The sequence below is a fragment of the Thalia democratica genome, unplaced genomic scaffold (genome assembly GCF_965202585.1).
Source record: "Thalia democratica unplaced genomic scaffold, ktThaDemo2.hap1.1 HAP1_SCAFFOLD_240, whole genome shotgun sequence".
Classification (NCBI taxonomy): Eukaryota; Metazoa; Chordata; class Thaliacea; order Salpida; family Salpidae; genus Thalia; species Thalia democratica.
In genome coordinates this window covers 71,017-96,011 of record NW_028139356.1, presented here as the reverse complement: position 1 = coordinate 96,011, position 24,995 = coordinate 71,017, and the positions used below count along the sequence as shown (strand labels likewise).

The 24,995-nt window shown below is 33.6% G+C and overlaps 2 protein-coding genes across 2 annotated transcripts in view; both read right to left on the bottom strand.

Annotated features, from left to right (window-relative positions):
* Positions 1-169: 169 nt before the first annotated feature.
* Positions 170-16,036, bottom strand: LOC145846001 (uncharacterized; the record flags this gene model as incomplete). The annotated part of the gene is made up of 42 exons (XM_082952967.1): positions 15,998-16,036; positions 15,761-15,861; positions 15,519-15,694; positions 14,883-15,284; positions 14,438-14,611; positions 14,145-14,312; positions 13,772-13,939; positions 13,399-13,559; positions 13,136-13,256; positions 12,747-12,898; positions 12,498-12,598; positions 12,131-12,306; positions 11,533-11,934; positions 10,971-11,312; positions 10,591-10,758; positions 10,147-10,307; positions 9,589-9,706; positions 9,183-9,334; positions 9,014-9,114; positions 8,655-8,830; positions 8,090-8,491; positions 7,706-7,879; positions 7,387-7,554; positions 7,123-7,290; positions 6,666-6,832; positions 6,376-6,496; positions 6,100-6,251; positions 5,773-5,873; positions 5,440-5,615; positions 5,006-5,216; positions 4,594-4,784; positions 4,176-4,349; positions 3,741-3,908; positions 3,301-3,468; positions 2,992-3,152; positions 2,606-2,726; positions 2,233-2,384; positions 1,974-2,074; positions 1,733-1,908; positions 966-1,367; positions 618-791; positions 170-343 (listed from the first exon to the last, which is right to left on the bottom strand). Coding segments are annotated over exons 1-42 (7,561 nt in total), but the record flags the coding sequence as incomplete, so codon positions are not given.
* Positions 15,525-24,995, bottom strand: part of LOC145846000 (uncharacterized) — a 62,226-nt gene continuing 52,755 nt past the window's right edge. Inside the window, exons 79-101 of the mRNA XM_082952965.1 lie at positions 24,512-24,913; positions 24,092-24,265; positions 23,573-23,908; positions 23,213-23,373; positions 22,656-22,726; positions 22,200-22,335; positions 21,847-21,947; positions 21,447-21,622; positions 20,874-21,293; positions 20,217-20,726; positions 19,938-20,098; positions 19,559-19,679; positions 19,257-19,408; positions 18,967-19,067; positions 18,570-18,745; positions 17,955-18,356; positions 17,358-17,699; positions 16,940-17,107; positions 16,597-16,757; positions 16,259-16,379; positions 15,969-16,119; positions 15,761-15,861; positions 15,525-15,694 (exon numbers count right to left, since the gene is read on the bottom strand). Of these exons, the coding sequence (XP_082809091.1) occupies positions 16,058-16,119; positions 16,259-16,379; positions 16,597-16,757; positions 16,940-17,107; positions 17,358-17,699; positions 17,955-18,356; positions 18,570-18,745; positions 18,967-19,067; positions 19,257-19,408; positions 19,559-19,679; positions 19,938-20,098; positions 20,217-20,726; positions 20,874-21,293; positions 21,447-21,622; positions 21,847-21,947; positions 22,200-22,335; positions 22,656-22,726; positions 23,213-23,373; positions 23,573-23,908; positions 24,092-24,265; positions 24,512-24,913 (4,454 nt within the window). The 3' untranslated portion in view covers positions 15,525-15,694; positions 15,761-15,861; positions 15,969-16,057. The remainder of the gene's footprint in view (positions 15,695-15,760; positions 15,862-15,968; positions 16,120-16,258; positions 16,380-16,596; positions 16,758-16,939; positions 17,108-17,357; positions 17,700-17,954; positions 18,357-18,569; positions 18,746-18,966; positions 19,068-19,256; positions 19,409-19,558; positions 19,680-19,937; positions 20,099-20,216; positions 20,727-20,873; positions 21,294-21,446; positions 21,623-21,846; positions 21,948-22,199; positions 22,336-22,655; positions 22,727-23,212; positions 23,374-23,572; positions 23,909-24,091; positions 24,266-24,511; positions 24,914-24,995) is intronic.

Sequence of the window (24,995 nt, the reverse complement as noted above, 5' to 3'; positions counted from 1 at the left end):
TATGCTTACAACCCCAGTCAATACATAAAGAGTAAAGACTTAAAACTTGTTTTTTTATCTTTTTTGTATTTACAAATAATTCATCAACCCTAGTTTACGTATCTATTTCTATTATTGATATAGTTAGAAAGTATTAACTAACCCCCCTCTTCTACATCAAACAACTTACCTTTCTTGTTGTTGTAGTGTTTACCGTGCACCGCATCACCATCGTGGGCCGACCAGTAAACGTCGGTTGCAAACGCGGAAGCCGATTTTCTCACCACTCCTATCTGCACCTGTTCGTCTCCATCTTGTGGCGAACACGTGACCTGATCCGTCAGCATCTCGATCGTTCCCTCACCTGTGACGTCATAAGTTGTTTTTAGTAAAAAGTTTATATTTGTTGCTTTACTGAGGTAATTAAGTTTCCCTTTCTTTGTTGATTAGGATACAATTTGTGCGTCAGTCGAAAATTATTTATTCAAAAACTTTGCTTATTAAAAATTATTTTCCTTCTTTATCACTCCGTTGTGTTTAAATTAGCAATAGCTTGTAGTTGGAAATGTTTAATAGTTAAATAAAGTAAATATGTTTAGATGTAGTTTTTTTATTTGGGTTCAAGTTTAAGATTTCACCTTTATCGTGTCTGATGTCCATCAAGCAGCTTCTTCTCTGTCCGAGTTGGGCCAATGAGCCGGATGGGGTTTCTATGACAACTGATACCACTTCGTTCTTGTTGAGAAGAGGGAATTGTGGAAGTTTCAAGTTGATAACTTCTTCGCTCTGACCATCGACAAACTTGGTTTCACCTGTTTTAGAGAAGTTTTTTATAATGTACTTAAGTTAACATGTTCTTATTTTAGTTTTGTGCTCTCGTTTTATATTGTATTGGTCATTTGAAAATGCAAAAGGTATACTTACAGCTTATCAGTTGTAAACAACAAAACCTATTTGGTTAACAAGAAAACAACTTTATCACAAACCGTAAATGTTGGCGTAGATCGAGTCCGCGCTCTTCGGCAGCACCTTCCACGGCACCACTATTTCTCCCTTCAGCTGGTCGTTTCTACTTATAGGTAGCTCAACCTCCTTGTCTGACTGCACCACCTTCAACTCACTAACCTCAAGGTTCACCACCGCCGGTATGACGTCATTCTCAATGGTGACCAAACACTTGTTATTCTTGTCCACCTGTGACGTCATGGGCTTACAATCTTCCAGTATGACGTCAAACATGTCGTACTGCACGTCACGTGGATCTTGAGGGATCTTGATCTCAATGTTGGATTCTTCTTCACCCTTTTCAAAGGTCTCAACTCCGCTGAGGTCGGCGAACGGTGAGCTGGAGTCTTTGCAGACAGTCCTCCATCCCACTTTGACTTTGTCTGGATGGAAAGTATAATATCAAAACTCTTTGTGAAAACATACTATGCTTGCTTTACTAAATGTTTTAAAGGTATTGTCTTTAGCTTGTTTGAATTGAAATTATTTTAATATAATTTTAAATTATAATATTAGTTATTTTATTGTTAATTAAATCAAACTATTATTAAATACCAATTCAGTAAGAAACACATTCTAAGTTTAAAATTTATTCGCATGACGACGTTCCGACTTTCCATTAGTCATTATCAATAAAATACTGTGCAAAAATAACAAAAATTAGTGATAAACAACTATTATTAAGCACAAGTTCTTTTAAACTTAATAACACGTTTGTTTACAAGATTTTCAAATTAACTTCAATTACCTTTAGTAAACTGATTTCTATTCAACTGTATTTTGATTTCTTCCTTTGTCTGTTGAACCTTCATAGTGTTGTCTTCGAAGTAAATTCTTCCGAGCAGAATGTCATTTGTAACTGTTACTCGGCATTCTACATTTTCACCCAAACTAGCTCCGCCCGAAGGTTCGCCAAGGCTGATTCTGTATAACGAAAGTTATTTAACAACTAGATGTTATATTTACCGTTTCAAGAATTAACGACTTACGTGAAATGTTCTTTTCCTTTCAGTTGTGGCAGTTTCGGCAGATCAATTTCAATGTGGCTGTCATCTTCCTCGTCTTTAAACGTCTCATTGCCGTGCAAGTCCTGTTTGTATTTTACATATACGAAAAAGAAAATGTAAACCAAATTATTTCACCAATTTAAAAGATATGTAAATTAGTATGCAGTTTATTTTCGAAAACATCAAAAACACAACAGTTTTTTTTTTTAAATTTTAGCAAAACTACAAATTAATTTGATACCTTATATATGGAATCATCATCAGCAGATGTGACGGACCATGGCACTATAATGCGACCGTTTAGTCCTGATTTTCTCACAAGTTTTATCTTCAGTCTTTCTTCACTCTGATTGGTTCCTTCAACGTTGTTCTTAAACATCACTTGTCCCGGTACTGTAAACAAATGATTGTTTAAGAAACAATTAAATGTGGAAGATAAATGAGCAAAAGTTTCAATTAAAACATGTTTTTATCGAACCTTTTGCTGTAAAAATCAAAAAAAAAATTCAATAAAACACTAATATGAAAATATCCTAATTGAAAACATAAAGCAGTTTTTTTAACATATTTAGATTGATGTATAATATATTGGTTTATATTAAAAGATACTTTACCAGCAGGTGTTTTGATGTCGATTACTTTTGAAGCAATACCGTCTCCTACATCATTGTAAGCCTGCACTTTGAATTTGTACTTCTTGAGTGGCTCCAGATCTTCGATCATTGCTTCTTTCACCTAACGTAAATGAACTTTTTGTAAATTAAATTTTTTATTCAGTTAAATAAACAAGTATTTTTCGCTGAATAACTGTTGTTAAAGATTAACTTTTGGATTAGATAAATTGTAGGTTTGACGTAGTTTTACAAACAATTCTGTAATAAAAAAATACTTGTACGTACTACGCTCATTACTTATTTTCTGTACAACATTTTTATTTTGTTTGACTGTTAACGAGGTTCACTTTAAAATACTAACTTTATAAAAACAAGCATCAACTAACGTTCTTGTTGACTTTGATGTTCTGTACATCATCAGAATCGAGCCAGTACATGACGTTGTAACCGCCGACCGGACCGCCTTTCTCGGGGGCGTCCCATTTCAAATGGACCGATGACAGTGAAGCCAGGGCAGCGTCGAACTTGTTGACTTTGCCGGGAAGTACTGTAAATTTTGTATAGGCTAGTTATGTTTTGTTAATATGGTTTTTAGGACCAAGTTTTTGACAAAAGACAGCGAAATAAAAGCTCTAACCTGTTTTTTTCTTTTTGCAAAAGAAAACAAACAAGTCATAAACTTAAAAGAAACAAACCAGCTTTGTTGGCCACGATGACCTTAGAAGTGGATTTATCACCGATGACGTCTCTGCCCTCGCAACCTGCAAGCTTCACATTGAAGTATCTGTTCTTTCCACTCGGATCGTTCAACAGAGGTATCTTGATGATTCTCCTCGACTCTCCTGCTCTGAACTTCAATGTTCCTGCAAATATTATACCTTAAGTTAATAAGGTTCACAGCTAGAGTATAAAACTATTTGAAAACTAGATAAAAGAAAGTTAAAACGTACTAAAATAAAAGCTATTTCAAACTTATAAACTAATTAATATTTAAAAACACCTTAACGAAATTTCACTTATATGTAACTAGTAAAAAAAACAACAGTATCAATTCCATTGTTCAATTTTTTTCTAAAGCTTCTTTACCTTAAAACTAGTGAAAGTTATATTTTAGTAGTACATATTTATAACTTACCATTGTTTTCATTGTAATGCTGTTTGAACACAGCATCGCCATCCTCAGCAACCCACGTGACTTGAGCTGGGAAGGAGGATCCTGATTTTCTCAATACCACCACGACAGCTTCTCCTTCCTCGCTCGGACACGTCACCTGCTCCGATTGAACCTCGAACACTCCCTCACCTGTTTTAATTGAATTTTTTTATTAGAAAAGTACTGCATTATGCTTTATCAATTCAGCCTACAAAACAATGTTTAGATTGAAGAAATAAACAGTTGTTAAGGTAATAAACAAGTAAACAACTTCAAAAATTTTATAAATAAATTAGGTGAAATGACTAAACGTACTCAAAAGCTTTAATTTTTTTAGATCCTCAGGGTATCAAGTTCTTATTCATTTTTCTTTTTCTTTCAGAGAAAACTAATATTTTAACAATTTTCATAACTAACCACGATCGTGAGTAACAGTGAGCAGGCAGCTTCTTGCCATTCCCAACTTGGATGGAGTTCCGTAAGGCTCATCCAACACAACACTCACAACTTCGCTCTTATCACTCATCGGCAGCTGAGGTAGATTTATCTCAATTGATCCATCGCCTTCACCGTCGTCTAACACCACATCCCCTGTTGTGTTGTTATTTGTTGTTTAAAAAGTGGTCCGTACAAACTTGTTAAATATAAAAAAAACAATAAAACAAGTTAGTTTTGTTCATTTTTAGCCAACAAGATAAGCTTTTAGACATAAAATAATAACACTTAATAATACTAAGCTAATTCAAATTTACTTAAATGACAAAGAAAAACTACCTAAGAAGTTTTATAATATTAAACACTACAATACTTCAATATTATAATACTTCAAACTGACCAGTGAGGTTGGTGTAAACGGAATCTGAGCTTCCCGGAAGAACCTTCCACGGGACCACGACTTTTCCCTTCAATTGTTCGCTTCTCCTGATAGGAAGTTCAATCTTTCCTTGGCTCTGATTGGCCGAAGCCTCGTCCACCATCAGGTTGATCACGGAAGGAATGACGTCATTGGTTACAGTCACTGAGCACCTGTTATTAATTGTAAACTTAAAAACTAAAAAAAATACTTGGTGAGCTGTCTAAATTTCTTAGACAATAACCTCCTTCTTATCAGTAACTAGTAAAATATATAAAGATCACTGTTGATATAAAAATGTATTTCGATCTTTATGTAGTTGTTATTCATTTAAATTTGTAGGACATTAGCAGACTGAAAAAAAACTTGTGCGAAGTTTACAAAAACGCCAAACCTGTTGCTCCTAGCAACCATGGCAACGGGAGGCCTGGGTTCCTCAAGTATGACGTCAAATTTGTCTTTCGTGACGTCACGGGGCTCCTGGGGTACGGTGATGTGAATGTGTGAAGTTTCTTCCCCATCAGAGAAAGTTTCCACCCCTGAAAGGTTGGCGTACGGGGATTTCGGGTCTCTGCATTTCACCTTCCACGGCACTTTCACTTTTCCTGATAATAAGAAAAATATTCAATTCAAAAAGGATAGTTTGTTAAGAAATATTTGTCAGTAAAAGTATAATAATTAATTGCATACAATACGTCTACATACTTAATAGTTTATGAAAAACACAGTTGATAACAGCCACACAAACGTTTGAAAGAAGACTTTTAGTTTTTCTAAACGTAGCTGACAATTGACATAGAAAAAAATAATTAAGAAACGATTTCTTACCTGCCAGAAGCTGACTTCTGACAAGTTTGACAACAATTTCTTTATCAGTTTGTTTAGCTGAAACTGTCGGTGAAGCGAAATCAACTTTTCCCGGCAAAATATCGTTGGTAACTGTAATTCGACATTCAACATTTTCACCCAAGCTTGCTCCACCAGAAGGTTCTCCGAGAGTCAATCTAATGTATTGAATTATATATTATTATCTACGAAACTTTAACTTTTCTACAAAACTTTAGTACAAAACTACATGCTAAGTAGTTTATAAACACTTGTTCAAACAATAATTATTACGAATAAGTATATTTGAAACGTATTGAAACTTGTTTTACTTACACAAACATCTCTTGAGTACTGTCCTGCGGTTCTTCTGGAAGTTCGATTTCAATGTGGCTTTCAAGCTCGCCGTCTCTAAATGTTTCTTGACCGCTCAAGTCCTATAAAATTGTGTATTAATTATTACTAAGCGAAAAATTTAAAGCTTGTATTTGATTTTAAAATTGAAAATTTTATTAAAGTTAACTTAGTAATTTGTTTATTAAGAGTATATAAGTTACATATAATACGTAAAAAAGTCTTGAAATAATATGAAAAAATAAAATGTTCTCAGAATAAATTAATATTTTAAAGCTTACAGAATTGTTAAGAAAATATCTAAGTTACCTCGTAGATGGAATTTCTGCTACAAGAGCTGACCGACCATGGCACAACAATTCTTCCGTTGTTGCCACTATGACGTAACAACTTGACTGTCACGTGGTTGTCTGACTGCTTAACTTCCATATCTTTTTCGGCAAACACAAACTCACCAGGTACTAAATTTAAAAAAAAATAGTGAAAAAATACTTCTGTTCACTTAATTTTCTTAGATTTTAAAGATTTCATACTGGTTATTGGAACGTATTAAATAAAAGTGTTAAAACTTTAGTATGTTTTTACCTCCAGGAGTTTTGATTGAAACAATTTTGCTCGGAACTCCCTCACCAACATCGTTAAAAGGTACCAAGCGAATGTGGTAGCGAGTAATTGGGTCCAAATTTTCAATTATTGCGTCACAAATCTGAAAAAAGCTTGCTATAAACAATGTGGTATAATTTTTAATTATTGTTTTTTAAATTGGTATTAGAAAGGATTAACACAAATTAGTAATGAGATAGCTTAATATACGTTTAAAACATAAAACTAGTTGACTTAATTTGAATTAAGAAAGATGATAAATTCAAACTAACATCGCTTCCAACAGGTATAGTTTCAGTTGACTCCGGTTTGTCCCAGTACATGATCTTGTACCCCTTAATTGGTCCTCCTTCATTCTTATCCGGTCCTTCCCAGCTGACGTGCACAGAAGATGGTCCTTCAAGCTCAGCTTCAATACCCTTTAGCTTGCCGGGTAGCACTGTAAAAGAAGTTCGCTTTGAATTTGTAATTATGAAACTTAAAAATCTATTTTAGATATATAGTATTCACAAATAAACAAGCTGTTTTACTACAAGATGTGGTTTGTTAATATTTTATGTAGGATAGGAATTCAATTAGCTACGTAAAAAAGTGGTTTAACCAATTTCATTTATACCTCTATATTAAATAAGGCCATAGTAAAAGCTTTTATTCATAGGTAATTGCAACATTTTATACAAAAAATATAACTAAAAAGAACAGAGGTGTTATAAATGTACAAAAACTTACTGGCTTTGTTAGCAACAATCACTTTACTCGTTGTCAGTTTACCAAGTGTATCTCTACCTTCTACCTTACCAAGGCTGATGTTAAAATGACGGTTCTTTCCGCTTGGATCGTTCAAGAGCGGAATTTTAATGAAGGTCTGAGACTCTCTAGGTTTGAACTTTATCACACCTGCAAAATGAACTGGTTTTACACTTGTACTTCAAAAGTGATTTTTTAAACTGTTTCAAGTAAATAAAATTAAAAAGCTGAGAACGGTGATTTTACCTTCTTTAAGATTGTAATGTTTTCCAAATTCAGCGTCACCATCAGCAGCTGACCAATGAACTTGAGCTGCAAAAGCGCATGCAATTTTTCTGATCACTGAAATATGAGCTTCATCGTCTTCGCTTGAACAAGTTACTTGTGCAGATCCCATCTCGACAGTTCCTTGACCTATAATATCATAGTATTAAACCTAGCTTTTTTATAAGTTATAACTGTTTAATTGCAAAAGCTTTTTTACAATAGAGTTAATTTACCTAAGTCATGCTCTTTTAACTTATGCAAAACTTTTTTTTCTTATACTAACAAATACTTTTTGTACCTTTGTCGTGTTTGACAGTTATCAAGCAACTTCTTTCGGATCCCAGTTTAGCCGGAGCTCCAGTTGGTTCGTCCAATACCAATGTTACTTGTTCTTCCAACTCTGTCAATGGAAATTGAGGAAGAACCAACTCGACGTCGGCTTTTTCCTCGCCATCGTCAAACTCGACAGTTCCTGTTGATATATTGAAAGTAAGTAATTGATTGTAAATTTATAATCTTTTTCAATATAATGCAGTTTCGTAAAACAAACTTGATGTACTTCTTTTTTGAATTTAAATTTAGTTTTAAAGTATTTTATATATAGTCAGCAATACTTAAAATAATCTAACAATTTTTAAAAATTAATTTTTAATTCTAAATTTTTTCTATTTTATGAACACACCGTTAATGTTCATGTAAACGGAATCGGAGCTCTCCGGCAGCACCTTCCACGGAACCACCACTTTTCCCTTGCTCTGCTCCTTTCTTCTTACAGGAATCTTCACTTTCTCCTCGCTCTGCTTCACCTCCATCTCCTTCTCCTCACAAACGACCACTGCTGGTATAACGTCATTGCTTACAGTGACGCGGCACTTCTTGTTCTTGCCCAAAATGTTAGTAGATGGCGTGGGTTCGTCCAGAAATATTTCGAAAAAGTCCCTGGTCACACCCCTGGCGTCCTGCGGTATTTTGATCTCGATGTGGGATTTTTCTTCTCCCTTCTCGAACGATTCCACTCCGCTGAGGTTGGCGAATGGAGAGGTTGGGTCTTTGCAGGCCGTCTTCCATCCGACCTTTGCTTTGTCTGTAATTTTATTATTTGTTGAAACAAAATCTTCCAATGTTTAATTGTACGTAATTAAGCTTTTGGTACATTTTCATTTCAAAACTGTTATATCTAAAACAATTTCAGAAAGAACAATATATACTCAAACTAATAAGTCGTCCAAATATAATTTTAAAGTTACCTTCAGTGAATTGACTTCTAATTACTTTCACAACAATTTCTTCATCAGTTTGTTTAGCAGATACTGTCGGTGAAGCAAAGTCGATTTTTCCCGGCAAAATATCGTTGGTAACTGTGATTCGACATTCAACATTTTCACCTAAACTTGCTCCACCAGAAGGTTGACCCAAAGTTACGCTAAAGAATTTTTTTTTAGATAGTAAATATATACGAAAGTACTATACCAAGGATAATTAAAAGTTACACCTATAGTAACCATATGGCAATAAACTTGGAAAATAATTGTTTTATTTTTAACATTAATATATATCAAGCTTATATTTATATATCAGTTACAAAACTTAACAGCAGATTACTTACACGAAATTTTCATCAACAGAACTCTGAGGTTCTTCTGGCAACTCAATTTCAATATGACTTTCGGTTTCGCCATCTTTAAACGTTTCTTGTCCGTGAAGACCCTGAAAATATTAATCATCAAAAAAATGTACCTAAAAACAATCAGTTTTTGGACGAGCATAAATCATACTTTGTAAGGAGAATTGTCTGGGCATGAGAATATGGACCACGGAACGACAATTCTTCCGTTTTTGCCGTTTTCTCTGACCAACTTGAGTACAAGGTTCTTTGAGCTTTGATCTACGGATTTGTCGTTTTCTTCAAACAAAACTTCTCCCGGTACTGTTAGAAATATGAAGACTTTAAAAATCGGTTTTAATTTGGTTTTAGTACATTTGTTTGAAATCATAAAAGTTTGCTATTTTATCTAATTATTGGTTTCTTATATTAGTTTCTTAAAAAAATAATTAAGCGATTTATGTCTGAAATAATAAACAGGTTTTTTAATATTTTAGAACTTTTATTTAATGCTTCAAATAAACATGATATAAACACATTTTATAATACTTGTTTTCTTATTTAAATATCAAACTAACTTCCAGGAGTTTCAATTGAAACAGTTTTTGAAGATGGTCCGTCTCCAACACTATTGAATGGAACAATTTTAATATTGTACTGAGTTAATGGATCAAGATGCTCTATTACTTCATTTACCTGTATAATTTAATTAATAAACGTTTATTACAGTATGAAGTTATAATATATTGGTTGTATCGACATAAAAAGTTAAATACTGTTAAGCATAACTTTTTTGTTCAATTTTATGAAGCAATTTTTGCATAATTCAACGCAAAAAATATTAAACAGTATACTGTATCGCTATTAATATACTGGGCTTTATGAGATTAAAATAAGTTCTTTTACTTTACTACTACCCTTATTTGTATATAATATAAATAGATAAAAAATAAAACTCAAGTTATAATTTTTTAAACTATTTTAAAAAGAAAGAAATCAAAGCGCTTTAGTTTAAAGTATAGTAACTTTCATCTGCATATGTTGCAACTATGTATTAAAATATAAGCTGCTTAGAAAGTGTAGTTAGTATTACTATTAACCAAAACCTCACAACAAGTATAAAAATCAGCACTTACGTCATTATCAACCGGGATGTCAGTGACGTTATCCGGGCTGCTCCAGTAGCAAATATTGTATCCTTCAATTGGACCTCCTTCTGATGGTTCCTGCCAGCTCACGTGGATAGATGATGGTCCGTCCAATGCTGCCTCCAATACTGTTAATCTTCCTGGTAGCACTGCATAGATGTTTGTAAATTTGAAAACTGAGTATATTTTTTGTTTTACTTAATAGTGTTATTAAACTAGATAAAAGTTACTAAACTAGATAGAATTTTCTACCGAACTTCAAGGATACATACATTTTATTTTGAATAAACAAGATAAACTATTATTCTTTTAGATTCTCTCTTTGCAAGTAACTAGTTAATACCAATTTAACAAGTCCATTAAGATGCTTTTCTTAGTATAAATTAATGAAAATTACTTTGTTACAAAACGTTTGTAGTATTAAAAACTTACAAGCTTTGTTCGCAACGTTGACAACAGAAGATGTATTTTCTCCTAATGTGTCTCGTCCTTTCACGTCTAAGAGCTTCACTGAGAACGTTCTGTCTTTTCCGGTCGGATCGTTCAGAAGAGGTATCTTTATTACACTTTCAGCTTCACCAGGTTTAAACCTCAGTGAGCCTAAATAAATTTCTTTTTTCAAAACAAAGTCTTAAATTGTTTAGTAATTATTTTTCAATTAGGCATTGATAAACTCACAGTAGAAACTAAAAAGTAACAACATGTATGAAAAAATTAAAAAGTACTTTATGACCACAAATTAAAAAGTTTAACTGAAGTTTTTGTTCTATTAGAAATCATTTAACAAAAAAAAATTAAAATAGAAATATGACCTTCTTTAAGATTGTAGTGTTTTCCAAATTCAGCGTCACCATCAGCAGCTGACCATTGAACTTGAGCTGCAAAAGCGCATGCAAATTTTCTGATCACTGAAATGTGAGCTTCATCGTCTTCGCTCGAACAAGTTACTTGAGGAGATCCCATCTCGACTATTCCTTCTCCTCTGTCGTGCCTGATGGTTACTAGGCAACTTCTGTCTGGCCCCAGTTTAGCAGGGCTACCGTGGGGCTCTTCCAAAGCAACTGTGACCTTTTCTTCGGTATTTGAGAGTGGAAGCTGGGGAAGATCGATTTTGATCTTTCCATCTCTGTCACCGTCGTCAAGTTTTACTTCTCCTAAAATTTATATATTAATGTTAGCCCTTTTTTTGGTAATAAGTTTTATAGTTAAATACATCAAGCGAAATAACTAAAATTTATTACATTAACGTTTCCCGTAAATTTATATCAATATTCACAAAATAAAGACAATCTATGTTATTAAACGTTTACGTAATTTTTAGTTAACTTGTTTTTATATATTTAAATGGTCGTAGAAAAAAAAAATGTGACTTACCGCCGATGTTAACGTATACAGAGTCTGAACTTGTCGGAAGCACCTTCCACGGAACAACAACTTTCCCTCCTAACTGTTCTGTCCTGGCAACAACCAACTCGATCTTTCCGTCGCTCTGTTTCGCTTCCTGCTCATCACTCTCCAAGCTGACGATCGCCGGTATCAAATCGTTCTCCACAACCACTTGACATTTGTTGTTCTTGTCCACGGTTGCCGTAGAAGGTCTTGGCTCGCCGAGAACGACGTCAAAGTGATCTTTAGTGACGTCACGGGTGTCCTGAGGAATCTTGATCTCGATGGTGGAGTCTTCCTCGTTGTCCTTGAAGGTCTCAACACCGCTTAGGCCATAGAACGGGTTGTCTTCCGAGCTACACACTGTTTTCCAAGCCACTTTCACTTTGCCTGAAATGGTTGGTATTCAAAAAACTTGACTAATTTTTTTTTTATGCATTAATAACAGCTTAAGTTTGATAAAATTCTAAAAACTATCTGTCGAAATTGAATTCTACTATATAAGTATAAAAGTTAAAATATAATAAGACTTCTAGTTTAAAAAAAACTTAAATTTAAGTCATTAGTAGTTCATGTTTGATTTTACCTTCTAAGTATTGGCTTCTGATCAATTTAATTTCGAGCTTCTTATCAGTTTGTTTAGCACATACTGTTGGTGAGGCAAAATCAATTTTTCCTGGCAAAATATCGTTGGTAACTGTAATTCGACATTCAACATTTTCACCTAAACTTGCTCCACCAGAAGGTTCTCCGAGAGTGATACTGCAGAATAAGTTATAAATAAACTTATTTTTATATTTATAAAACTTGCTGCAAAAAAAATAATTGTCAATTTTAAATACACCATTTTGTATGTTCATCACAAGTAGAGATCATATATCATTTAAGAACTTTTTTATTTGTATAGTTTTGTGAGAATTTGTACTATAGTTGTAAAAATCCTATAAACGTACGTGAAAGCGTCATTGTTGTTAGCGACTGGTTCTGTAAGCAGATCAATTTCGATATGGCTGACTAATTCACCATCTTTAAACGTCTCTTGGCCGCTCAGATTCTGAAAAAAATATTGTTTTCAGTAATTTTATAATTACAGAGCTTTAGTTAGCATATTCTACTGAAAATAACTTGATAACACCAGTAGGCTTCTTAATGGGAAGTAGAAACAATTTTAATTTTAAGTTCAGTTTAAATTATCTAACTACCTTGTAAGGAGAATCTTCTGAGCTGTTTTTAATGCTCCACGGTACAAGAATTCTACCATTTTTACCGTTTCTTCGGTTTACAGGTATCTTCAGCTTCTTAGTACTCTGAATTATGCTTATTTCTGCATCTTTGAAGCTCACTTGACCAGGTACTATAGTGCAAAATAAACATTAAGTGCAAGAGTATTTCAATTTTTAGGTATTTATTCTAAGTTTTAAAAACAGTAAAGCACAGTTTTTAATAAATTATTTACTGCTCTAAATAAACATTCAATACTATTACTTGTACTATTACTTGACATATTCAATTTGATTAGTCTTAGTTTATAAGCATTATTAGCTAAAACTACAAACTTAGTATTATTTAGTTTTCTAAAAAGTATACTAACACCCAGGAGTTTCAATTGATACGGTTTTAGATGATGGCCCATCTCCAACGTTGTTAAATGGAACGACTTTGACATTGTACTTTACTAAGGGCTCCAAATCCATGATAATAAAATCTTCGATCTAGTTTAATTTAAGTAAAAATTAAATAAATAATTTTACTTAAATAGTCTTGACACAAATTGGAACGACTAACTATATCTCAAGTAAAAGTAAAGTAGAAAAAAGGACAGAAATTTGACAAAAACATTTTGTAAAAACTAACTTTTTTTTCAACTTCGGCAGTCTTGACACTTTCAGGTTTGTCCCAGTATAATATTTTGTATCCGTCGATAGGGCCTCCTTCTTCAGGTTTCTTCCAACTCACATTTATTGCTGATGGTCCGTTCAATTCAGCCTCAATGTCATCTACTTTACCGGGGAGAACTGTAGGACAACGAGATAAACGTTAAAAAAATGTACCTTTCCTTTTAAAAAGCTAGAGTATAAACTTATATTAATTATGTTAAAACAGTTTTTAGGTTAGTTAACAATGACAAAAATACTTTGAAAAATTCTAAAAATCTATCGATAGTTTATAAAAAGGAATAGAAATTGAATTCTTTACAAAATTATTATTTAACAGCTTTCAATCTAACCTGCTTTACTTGCAACTGTCACTTTAGTTTCGACATTCTTGCCCATCACGTCACGGCCTGACACGTCATCAAGGTATACTGTGAAGTGACGCGACTTTCCACTCGGGTCGTTCGATAGCGGAATCTTGATCAGTTGGTGTGACTCTCCGGGTTTGAATGACAGAGTACCTACAATAGTTTCTCGGTATTCAAAAACAATTATCAGCATTAATCGAATAAATGGACATAAATTAAGTAAATACAATTTTATTTTTCAAAAGATGCAGTTACATAACAGAAGAAATACAAATATAATAATAAAACGAGAAAAAGATGTGCAGCTTTACAAAAATTGAGTATTAAGAAGCAGCTTAATATAGTAAACATTAACTACCTTGTAAAGACCCAGATTGTTGTTGTATAGCTGCGTCAGCATCAGTAGTTGACCATTGAACATGAGCTGCAAAAGCGCATGCAATTTTTCTGATCACTGAAATGTGAGCTTCATCGTCTTCGCTTGAACAAGTTACCTGTGGAGATCCCATCTCAATCATTCCTTCTCCTGCAATTAAAATAAAAAATTATAAACCTAAAAACTACATGCTCAAATAAAAAAGTATGTTAGAAAATAAATATTTATGAAAATTATTTAAAGCATACATACTATACAAATATAGCAAGACTTACCTCTATCGTGTCTTATGGTAACAAAGCAATTTCTGTCGGGTCCAAGTTTAGATGGGCTTCCATGCGGTTCTTCTAATATAACACTGACATTTTCATCGGTGTTTGATAGAGCTGCCTGAGGAAGCTCAACTTTAATCAAACCGTCTACCTCACCTCCTTGCAAGATGACTTCCCCTGTGTGAGATATCAAAATAAGTTTAAGCTCGTTGTTTTTTCTTCAACTTGAAACATAGATAAAATTTGTATTGAAAATTTTTGTGTAACATGATCACTTTAAGTTGTGCTTTAAACAAAAACAAAACTCATTATTTAATAATTTACAATTGTTTTCAGTAAAAATATACTACTAAGGTGATTTTAACGTAATGAAAGGTTAATCAAGCATAGTTTTTTATCTAAAAAGTCTTAATCTTGTCAAACAACTTGTCAGAACATTCTCACTAACCGGCAATGTTTGCATACACGGAATCTGAGCTCTTCGGCACCACCTTCCACGGGACCACCACTTTTCCCTTCTTCTGTTCCGTCCTCCTCACCGGAACCTCGAAGCTGCCGTCGCTCTGAACCACTTCCAATTCGTCGAGGTCGACGTTGATCACCGACGGTATGACGTCATTTTCAACAGTGACGTTGCACTTGTTCTTTTTCGGTACCTGCGAAGTGGAAGGCTTCGGGTCGCCCAGTATGACATCAAACTTGTCTTTAGTGACGTCACGAGGATCCTGAGGAATCTTGATCTCGATGTTGGATTCCTCTTCTCCTTTCTCAAAAGTTTCCACTCCGCTCAGGTTAGCGAACGGGGAAGTGGTGTCTTGGCAGATCGTTTGCCATGGAACTTTTACTTTGTCTAAAAATAAATGTATGTTTAACTTTTTTTGTCTCTTTTGCAAACTTAACTGTAGAATACTAAGCTTTAATGCTTATGATTAACAAAAACAATGGTTTTAGTTAGCTTTTAATATTTTTTTCTAAACTAAAGGTTAGTAAATTATTTTTTTTGTCTTAAAAACTTTAAAATGTACTTTTTTATAAAATACCAATAAAAAAATCATTTTTTTGTGAAGTGTAGTTTAATAATTGCCTTTAGTGTAGTCTGTTCGCTTAATGGTGATGAACATGTGTTTTCTGGTTTGCTTTACAGTTATCTTCGGTTTTTTGAAGTTAATTCTTCCGCATGGCACATCATTGAGAACAGTAATCGAGCATTGATCATTCTCGTCTACACTTGCCCCACCAGAAGGTTGTCCCAGTTTTATTCTGAAAAAAAACATGTTTTTATTTATCAAATTTTTAATAGACTAGTTTGCTTGTTAGTTAACTAACATAAAACTTTCTCTGTCAGAATCTTGAGGCTCTTTAAGAAGTTCAATTTCTATGTGGCTGTCATTTTCGCCGTCTTTGAATGTTTCTTGACCATTTAAGTCCTAATAAAATTATAAGTTTACAACAACTTTAGTAAAACCAAATTTATGCAACAAGAAAAAGCATTTAGTCAATCAATGTTGTACTTTATTTGCATTTTTCAAATAACCTTGTAAATTGAATTCTCGTCACAAGAACAAACGGACCACGGAACAACAACTCTTCCGTTTTCGCCATTTCTCCTCACCAACTTCACAATCACATCCTTGTCCGTCTGATGAACTGTAACGTCACTGTTGTCAAAGACACTGTTCCTGCTCCTGTAGATACAAACATGGTTAAAATTATCACTTTAAATCAATTTAAGTAAAAAGCTAATTATTAAGCAAAGCTCTGGAAAGTTTCGGTTTAAAATTCTGTTTATAATTTTTAAAAACTGTTTTTTTTTGAGCTACTTACTTCCTGGTGTTTCAACAGAGACCACTTTAGACGAAGGACCGTCCCCAACGTCGTTGAACGGCAAAACTTTAATGTTATATTTCGTCAACGGCTTCAAGTCTTCAACAACATAAGTCTCAGTCTGTAACATTTTTGCTGTTTTTATTATGTGTTTATAAATAATAACATTACATTTTAATTGATAAGTTTCTGTTGTTAAGTATAATTATTATGAAAGTTTTATGCAAATTATAAGAAGCGATTACTAAAATGTTATGTTTTTAAGGAAATAATAGTACAAAACAAAAAAAAATTTAGAAGAAAAATAAAAAATAATTTTGAAAAGCAAAAAAACTTACATCTTTATCGACTTCAGCAGTCTCGACACTTTCAGGTTTGTCCCAATATAATACTTTGTATCCGTCAACAGGACCTCCTTCTTCAGGTTTCTTCCAACAAACATTTATCGCTGATGGCCCGTTCAATTCTGCCTCAATATCATCTACCTTTCCAGGGAGGACTGTGAAAAACAGACAAAACAACAATCAGCAATAAGTTTTACTAATATTCAAATAAACATTTTATTTTACAAACAAAATGTGAAACAAAAAAACTGTTATAAAAAGAATAAAATACTCAGTCTTTATGCATTTCTTATTCAATAAGAAAAAGATACAAAAGGTGTTTCAAAAAGTTACTTACTTGCTTTGTTAGCAACAACAACTTTAGTAGTTAGCAAATCTCCTTTCGAGTCCCTTCCAGTCACTTCTTTAATTGAAACGCTGAAGTTTCTTGTCTTTCCGCTCGGATCGTTCAGAAGAGGTATTCTTATCCTTTTTTTCGACTCTCCCGGTTTCATTTTTACAACACCTTAAGAAAATGAAAATACGATTAACTAAGAACTTAAACAGCTTCTTTAAATTTATGTACAAAGATTAGTATACAAAAGGCTACAAAAAATCTAAATTAATATAACTATTTTTTTAAAGGTAAGCATAAAACAAAGTTTCATATTTTAAAAGTATTAAAGCTTAAGCTTTTAAATAATTATTGTCTTACTTTAGTTTAGCCATAGAATATTAAAATAAAGCATGTTTACAACGCTTTTTTTTTTTCTCACCTTCATTTAGGTTGTAGTGTTTTCCAAATTCAGCGTCACCATTAGCAGCCGACCATTGAACTTGAGCTGCAAAAGCGCATGCAATTTTTCTGATCACTGAAATATGAGCTTCATCGTCTTCGCTCGAACAAGTTACTTGAGGAGATCCCATCTCGACTATTCCTTCTCCCCTGTCATGTCTAATGGTTACTAGGCAACTTCTGTCTGGCCCCAGTTTAGCAGGGCTACCGTGGGGTTCTTCCAAAGCAACTGTGACTTTTTCTTCTAGGTTAGCAAGTGCAGTTTGTGGTAATTCGAAGTTGATGACAGTTGTCGCTTCACCATCATCAAATACACTTTCACCTAGTATTTATTTGCATTTGTAAATTTAAGAAATGTTATCGTTACCTAGCTGAAAACTAACAAGATCGTAAATCAAGGTAATTTCAATTTAATATTAATCTCATTTTACTTGGACTTACAGTAACATTTGCTTAGACTTGAATCAAATATGTAAAACCTCAATATTGTTTAAAGTACTAAACGTTAAAACTAAGAATAACTATTACATATGTTAATAGTAATATAAAATATCTTGATATTTTTCTAAGCAGTTACCTCCAATATTGGCATACACTGAATCAGGACTGTCAGGCAGCACTTTCCAAGGCACCACGACTTTTCCTTTCGTTCCATCGCTCCTCGTCAGTTTCAGCTCAACTTTCCCGTCAGTCTGATTCGCACCAACCTCGTCATCGTCCATGCTAATCAAGCTCTGAACGACGTCATTCTGCACTTGCACAACGCACTTGTTGTTCTTCTTGACAGTGGCGGTGGGTGACTTCGGGTCAATGAGTATGACGTCAAAAACGTCCTTGGTGATGTCACGTGCTTCCTGGGGAATTTTTATCTCGATGTGGGATTCGTCCTCATCTTCTTCGAACGTCTCCACTCCGGAAATGTTTGCGAACGGAGAGTTCTCGTCTTTGCAGACTGTTTTCCACCCAACTTTTACTTTGTCTGTTTTGTTAACAAGGTTTTTTAGTTAGCAAAACTAGAATATCATAATAAACTGACAAATCATTTTATTTTTAAAATAGAATTTATTTTAAAAACTAAGCTAGATGATTACTTAATTATTTCAACTTGTGTGAAAAAAGCTAGCAACAGTTTTTGTAAAAAAAAAAAAATTTGAAAAAATAATGAAATAAAAAAGAAATTATTCAAAATTACCTTGTTTATACTGAGTTCTCTTCAGAGCAACAACGATTTCCTTATCGGTCTGTTTGGCATTCACAGAAGATTTTACGAAATCAACCAGACCAGGCAGCACGTCGTAAGTAACAACCACCTTGCATTCAGTGTTGTCTCCCAAACTGGCTCCTCCCGATGGTTCTCCGAGGGTTATGCTGTGATGTTTTGTTCGAACTTACATGTTCATTAAGCTTAGCTTTTTTATTTTGTTACAAATGTTTTTTTTAAAAACTACATAGTTATATAAACAGGCTAACATTATTAGTTTATAACTTTAAAGACATACTTTAGCGTACATAAATTTTACTCACTCATGCGGGTTTCAACATTAGTTTACGTTAAAATGTCGAATTTATAGTTAAAATTGTAAACTTACACAAATGTCTCGTTATCAGCTGACTGGGGCTCCTCTGGTAGTTCTATTTCAATATGACTTTCTGTTTCTCCGTTTCTGAAAGTTTCTTGTCCGTTCAAGTCCTATAAAGTGTTTAGTTATAAGCATATTAAATATTCTTTAAAATTAAGTTAACAATTAATGAACAAATAGGTATACTTTTCGAAACTACTCTTAAATAGAATAAAAGATACAAAAAACCAGTTTTTATTATGACTTTAAAAGTCAATTACTTTATAAGACAAATTTCATACTACTAAAAGTAAATTTACCTTGAAACCGGATCCATCATCGCATTTTGACACTGACCACGGAACAACAATCCTACCATTTTTGCCACTGCTTCTTACCAACTTGATGACCAGCTTCTTATCTGTCTGACCCACTTCTTTCAAGTAGTCCTCGAACTGAACCGATCCCGGAACTGAGTTTTAATATATGATGTAAATTGTGTTGTATACAAAGAAAAGTAAGTAAAAATTATATTTTTGTAGATATTATTTTATTATGGTCTCAAGTAGTTTGGTGTGATAGAAATTTATACTAGTAATAAATGAAAGTTAGATAGACTGACTTCCAGGAGTTTCTACTGAGACTGCTTTAGACGATGGACCATCTCCGACATTGTTGAATGGAACAACTTTGATGTTGTATTTTGTCAAAGGTTCGATATTATCTATGTTCATTTCTTCAACCTTAAAAGTTGATTCACATTGTCAATATTTGTTTGAATTAAAATTTAGAAGATTATTTAAAGTACTTATAAAATAATTATAATTAAAATTTATACTATAGTTTAAATTAATTTAGGTTAAAAAGTATCTACTTAGGCTTAAAAGTTCTCGGAAATGTATGATTTTAAAGAGTAATATGTTAGTTTGATTACTTTATTTCCTAATAATATAAACATAAAACTATCAATGGTACACGTTTGTGGTACAACAAAAACTAACATCAGGATCTACGGATACAGTCTTCTCATCTCCAGGTTTGTCCCAGAAAATAACTTTGTATCCGTCAATGGGTCCACCTTGTTCAGGTTTCTCCCATTTCACGTTTATTACTGATGGTCCTTCTAACTCTCCTTTCAGGGATTTCACTTTTCCAGGAAGAACTATGAAAAATTAAAAAAATATAACCAAACATTATTCACAAAACGTACTACTAATTTCTAAAAACTACTACAAAAAAAAATTAATATTCAAAACAAACTCAACACTTTTACCAATTACCTGCTTTGTTTGCGACAACGACTTTAGTGGTCAAACTTTCCCCTTTCGTGTCCCTGCCAATTACGTCATCGATTGAAACGGTAAAGAAGCGCGTCTTACCGCTTGGGTCATTGAGAAGCGGAATCTTGATAAGCTTCTGTGCCTCTCCAGCTTTGAACTTAAGGACACTAGTTTTTGTGTCGTAATGCTCGTTCAATATTGCGTCACCATCAACAGCCGACCACTGAACTTGAGCTGCAAAAGCGCATGCAAATTTTCTGATCACTGAAATGTGAGCTTCATCGTCTTCGCTTGAACAAGTTACTTGCGGAGATCCCATCTCGACTATTCCTTCTCCCCTGTCGTGCCTGATGGTTACTAGGCAACTTCTTTCTGGCCCTAGTTTAGATGGGCTACCGTGGGGTTCTTCTATGACGACTGTGACCTTTTCTTCTTCGTCTAACAAAGCTACTTGTGGAAGTTTTATTTTTATCAAACCTTCATCTTCACCTTCTTTGAGCTTTACATCACCTGTTTAAGATTTTTACAATTATAATAAATATAAAACTTCTATTTTTAGAATTCAATACAATTTTTAAGTTGCTCTTTGTACACTAGTTGTAAACACTCTGAAGTGATTTTAAAACGAACCGCTCAAAAGTTTAAATTTTAAGGTACCTGAAAGATTGGTGTAAACAGAGTCGGAGCTGCTTGGAAGAACCTTCCACGGAACTACAACGTTTCCTTGCAACTGCTCGCCCCTCCTGACCGTCAGCTCGATCTTCCCGTCTGACTGCTTTGCGTCAACCTCGTCCTTGTCCAGGTTGACAACAGCTTCTATGACGTCATTGTCGACTGTGACCTGACACTTGTTGTTTTTCTCCACGACGGAAGTGGACGGTTTCGGGTCGCTGAGCACGATGTCGAACGAATCCTTTGTGACGTCACGCGGGTCCTGGGGCACGTCGATTCGATGTGGGATTCCTCCTCGCCCTCGTCGAAAGTCTCGACTCCGGAAAGGCCGGCGAACGGGGAGTCGGGGTCTTTTGAAACCACCTTCCACGCTACTTTTACTTTGTCTGTGTAAAATAAAGTTAACTGGTAATTTTGCTTGTTTTTAACTTTTACTTATAATTATTAAAAATGTAAGTGTTTAAAATTGTTATACTAAAACCTCCTGGTGGTGAATCAAATGCATATTTTGCTATTTAAAGTAGTGTTTAACTTTAATGCAGTGCTTTTTTAAGTTACCTTTAGTGTATTGGCTTCTTAATATCTTAACAACAATTTCTTCATCAGTTTGTTTCGCTGATATTGTCGGTGAAGCAAAATTAATTTTTCCCGGCAAAATATCGTTGGTAACTGTGATTCGACATTCAACATTTTCACCCAAACTTGCTCCACCAGAAGGTTGACCCAAAGTAACGCTAAAAAGTTATTGCAGTGTTTTTTTCTACTTATACTAAAAAGCTAAATAAATTTTTTGAAAAAAAAACATGGAATTATAACTTACAACTTCGATTATATAAAAGTACCATTATGTCTATTTATGCTATAGAAACTTTTTTGCTATTATGAATTTAAACTTCCAAGTTTTGCTTTGTTCAAAAATAACGAATAACGAATTTGTACATTAGTTGATCAAACTCACGTGAATGTTTCAGAGTCAGATTTTTGTGGAGTTTCAGAAAGTTCAATTTCAATGTGACTTTCAATTTCACCGTCTTTGAATGTTTCCTGACCTTCCATTTCCTAGAATTGTTAAACTTGCTTAAAAACCTTGCTAATTTAAATATATATATGTTTCTTTGATAACTACTTTATTTCACTATGACTATGCCTTCATTTTATTTTACAGTTAATACTTTAGATTTTAATAAGAAATACTTTGCTGTATAATTGTTTATATATGTAGTTTCTAATATTTCTACTTTAATACACACTTATGTAGAACGTCATTCACGACATACGCAAAAGTTATAATATTTGTATGATTAATATTACCTTGTAAGGAGAATCATCGTTGGAAGCACACAATTTCCAAGGTACAATAACACGACCGTTAACACCTGATTCTCTGGTCAGTTTCAACACCAGCTTCTTATCACTTTGCTTGATAGAAGCCTCTGGTTTCTCGTGACTAATTACACCAGGTACTAAAAAAATATCATGTGCGAGCTTAAAAGGTTGCACGGTCTAGAGTATTTAATTGGTCTGTAGCACTTAGAATATTTTAACTTAAACTTTTAAGTAAAAATATTTTTGCAGAAATAGTAAAAGTTGGTTTAACATAAATCAGTTATAATGTTTTATGATAAATAAGTAATATATTTTTTTTCAATTGATTTTTACGATGAATTAATGTAGATATCATCGTTTAACTAATTAAACTTAACGAAAAATTTATTTACTTGGTGATGTTTCGACAGAGACGACTTTAGAATCTGGACCATCGCCTACCTCGTTAAAGGCACAACTTTCATGTTGTACTTTACCATCGGCTCCAAGTGCTCTATTATCATTTCGTTCACCTGAAATTTTAATGGCATTATTATTTTTCCTTATAACGTTATCGCAAACAAAATTAAATTTATACTTTGTACTACATTTCTTTTTTAAATTAAAATTTAAGTTTTGTGAAAAAAAAACAGTTTAGCACAATTATTCGTGAAAACTACTTCGACAAAACTACTCTTGTTAAACTGATTTGTTAATCTGAAACTTTTCAATTAGACACAATTTGAACCTTGATATTCCTAAACTATCAGAAAAACCGAAAAGTATCGTTGAGCTGAACTGGCTTATTTATTTCTGGAATGTGTACTTCTTATACTTTTATGTAGGTATACTTTAAGTAAAAAAAAACTTTTTAATTAGTTTAGTTTTTACAATGAGTTAATAAAGACAAAATCTTAAAATCAGGTTTTCATCTACTAACTGTTTCTTAAAGAGTTTATGACAAAGGTTGTATAAAGAATTAAATAAGTATAAGGTTTAAAACACGCCCCAGTACATACATCATGGTCGACATTAGCAGCGATGATTTCCTCGGGTCTGTCCCAATACATAAATTTGTACCCGGTGATCGAACCACCCTCCTCCGGCTTCTTCCATGCCACGTGTATCGATGTGGGGGATTCCAACTCGGCCGACAAGTCTTTCACTTTTCCTGGGAGAACTGTATGAAAATATTAGTTGTATGTATATGGAAACTAAATGACAAAAACAAGTAGTAACATTTTTAAAAGGTTAGTTTTTTTTTTCAAGTGTGACAAACTGCTGGTAAATTTTCCGTCGGGAATTTAAATTTCTTATATCAAATAACTTAAATTAAAAGTTACAAAAATTATAAGTTAAATCAAAGAACAACAACATACCTGCTTTGTTGGCAACAACCACTTTGGTTTCTAGCTTTTCTCCTTTCTTGTCCCTGCCAATTACGTCATCTACAAACACTGTGAAATGACGCGTCTTGCCACTAGGGTCGTTGAGGAGCGGTATTTTGATGTTGGCCTGAGACTCACCGGCTTTGAAGTTGAGAACTCCCGATTTCATGTCGTAATGCTGCTGTAACAAAGCGTCACCATCAGCAGCCGACCATTGAACTTGAGCTGCAAAAGCGCATGCAAATTTTCTGATCACTGAAATTTGAGCTTCATCGTCTTCGCTCGAACAAGTTACTTGTGGAGATCCCATCTCGACTATTCCTTGACCTACATTGATTATAAGATTTAGTATAAATATTATAAAACTTATGAGAGTTATTAAAAAAATCAAAATTGGTATTATAGTGAGCACAACTTAGTTTTGAATACTTTATAAACGTGTAATTGAGATGTTTTTTGTTTCGTTTTGAAATTTTCTAATCATTTGAATAACTATATAATATAACGTACCTTTGTCATGTGTGATGGACATCTTGCAGCTGTTGTTCTTTCCTAATTTAGCAGGAACACCGTATGGTTGTTCAAGAACAACAGTCACCGTTTCTTCTGTGTTCGACAGCGGAAGCTGAGGAATTTCAATGACAATTTCTCCTTCTTTCTCATCGTCGTCTAATTTAACTTCGCCTGTAGAAAAAAAAAACATTTTGTTGTTCTGTTTAAGATAGACAACAAAAAAAACTATTAAAAACAGTAATTCCAAAGCTTGACTGTACTCAGAGTAGTCAAAAACTAAAATCTACAGTCCCAAAAACTAGTATAACTTATGTTTTCACTTAATTTGTTCATATAATATTTTAAAGTCAAATTTAATGTTAAAACACCTCAACCTTATATATTAACAACTAAAGTTCTTGTTAGAAATTAACAAACCTCCTATGTTCATGTAAACGGAGTCTGAGCTCACAGGTTGGATCTTCCACGGAACAGTAACTTTTCCCTTCAACTGGTCTGTCCTCTCAACCGGAACGACTACTTTCTCATCACTCTGCTTCGCCTTAACATTATCCTTCGTCATTTGCAGCACAGCTTCTATGACGTCATTATCGACGGTGACGCTGCACTTGTTGTTTTTGTCGACAACAGAAGTCGAAGGTTTTGGATCACTAAGCACAATGTCGAAATTATCTTTTGTTACGTTTCTGGCTTCCTGGGGAATTTTTATCTCGATGTGGGATTCGTCCTCATCTTCTTCGAATGTCTTCACTCCGGAAATGTTTGCGAACGGAGAGTTCTCGTCTTTGCAGACTGTTTTCCACCCGACTTTTACTTTGTCTGTTTATTTTATTATGTATACTTATTTTAGTAAACTACATTCCTATATAAATACCGAAGTGAATGAATTTAATCAATTAGT